The sequence below is a fragment of the Penaeus japonicus genome, unplaced genomic scaffold (genome assembly GCF_977035675.1).
Source record: "Penaeus japonicus unplaced genomic scaffold, GWHDUDI00000001_assembly GWHDUDI00000029, whole genome shotgun sequence".
Taxonomy (NCBI): domain Eukaryota; kingdom Metazoa; phylum Arthropoda; class Malacostraca; order Decapoda; family Penaeidae; genus Penaeus; species Penaeus japonicus.
The window spans coordinates 12,858,981-12,860,905 of NW_028234431.1; the positions used below are offsets into that span (position 1 = coordinate 12,858,981).

At 36.6% G+C, this 1,925-nt stretch overlaps 1 protein-coding gene across 1 annotated transcript in view; it reads right to left on the minus strand.

Annotated features, from left to right (window-relative positions):
- Positions 1-242: 242 nt before the first annotated feature.
- The window catches only part of LOC122258701 (uncharacterized), a 20,057-nt gene continuing 18,374 nt past the window's right edge, over positions 243-1,925 (minus strand). The window contains exon 12 of the mRNA XM_043024852.2: positions 243-1,767. Coding sequence (XP_042880786.2) covers positions 1,094-1,767 — 674 coding nt within the window. The 3' untranslated portion in view covers positions 243-1,093. The remainder of the gene's footprint in view (positions 1,768-1,925) is intronic.

Sequence of the window (1,925 nt, forward strand, 5' to 3'; positions counted from 1 at the left end):
CCAAGGTCAGCCTAAACCTGCATATTATGATGGATTTATGGAAAAATATTGTTTGGGCTAGTCTGCACTACCCAGAGGGTGGAGGAAACACTTTCCCCATCCCTCTAATTTATAGCCAGTGTCATAGACTGTCCATCCTAATGACCAGTTAGGTCGTTAGGCAGGTTAAGCATTCTGTACTATATTTGAAGGTAAACTTATGAAAAAGCCATTGAATAAATAAAGGTTAAGAAACTAAACAATAAAGTGGGTGATTTTATTTGCTTTATAGAATAATTATAAACTGTCAAAGAGGAAAATATTCAGTCCCTAATGTTTTGAGTACAAATAATTCTATAATATACTTAAAATAACCAAGCTGCTAGTATTATCACAGTTAAATATACAAAAGCTGCAATACATACAAATTATTTATCAAATTTGAAGTTACATTTCTTTTACTATATACAGTGCTTCATAAAAAGGGAACTACTATTCAGCATTTCCAAACAAAACAAAACAACACCAAAAATATATATATATGACATATAAATAGTTGCCCTCTAAACCTAAACACATGTTAAAAAAAAGAAGAAAAAAAAGACAATTAGCATTACCAACCAGAGAGCACAAAATATATCACAGTTATCCCCTAAATTTATATATATATATATCTTGACAACTCAAATACATATTACATCCATACAAATATTTCAAACACATACAGGGATTCATTCATTTGATACTTAAACTTAAAAGAGGGTTATGTTACTCTCACATATAATTATAAATCTTTCTGGACAGGTACAGTAAGATATAATAATTTGACATAATTTGTAAAATACTGTATAAAACTAAGATAAATTAGTGAATTGTTTTATACATTAAGGCTTAACTTCTAAAAAATTCTTCAATAATTATATTAAAAAGTGATATATATATAAAAAAATCTTAAATAAAGCAGGAAACTTTATCATACCTTTACTTAGCTGCTACATAAGATTAAAATTTGTGATCATAAATCTTACTCAGACACAAAAAACAGTAAGTATATTGGTAAGCGTATAACGATTCCTTAGAATGTTACTAGTGAACTTTTATTCAGCATTCAATTTCAGTGTCGCATTAGTCTTCTTCTTATCTCAGATCTGGATCTCCCCCTCGTCCTAACAACCAAGTGAAAAGGAGTCTGAGACAACTGTGAAGGCCCTGCCAAAGGATTGATAATGCCTTCTGAAGAATCATTTTCCGCAGGGTCTTGACTGGCTCCATCATCTGAATCATCCTGTCCACTAGTTGATGTTGCCAAATGGTGCAGACTGCTGATGTTGTGAACAATGCGACTATGTACCCCTGGAGCCCAACGTGATCTTGAGCCCGTTGGTGGAGCAGGAGGAGGAGGCCCTCTCTGCTGTGACGGGACAGTATTTGAAAAGCCGCCAAATGGAGGTATCATTGAACCCCCTGAAAGCGAGTGTGAAGAGTTCGGAGGGAGGCGAGGAAAGGATGAGGGAAGACGTGAAGAAGATGGAGGGAGACGAGGAGACAAACGAGAAGAGAGGTGGGGGGATAAGAGATGAGGAGGGAGAGGGCTTGGTGGTATTGTAAGATTGGGTGGAGGCTGTGCATGACTTGAAGATGGAGGACCAAGGGGATTGATGGGAAAACCTCGTCCACTTGGTGAACGTGGGGAAAACAAAGGACTAAATCTGTCGTTACTGCTTCTGCTAACCACTACTGCAACATTTGGGGCTGGACCTGAACTTCTGCTAACAGGCTCACTCAGACCTGAAAGAGAAATGGCTCGTGTTACTGAAGATAAGACCCTGATTCTGCTTTTTATGTCAAGATAATAATCATATACAATGGTTTAGAAATATCAAAATGCCCTGCAGGAAACTTGGAGAATATATACACTCTAAAACTGCTCTGCCCAGGCCACCTAT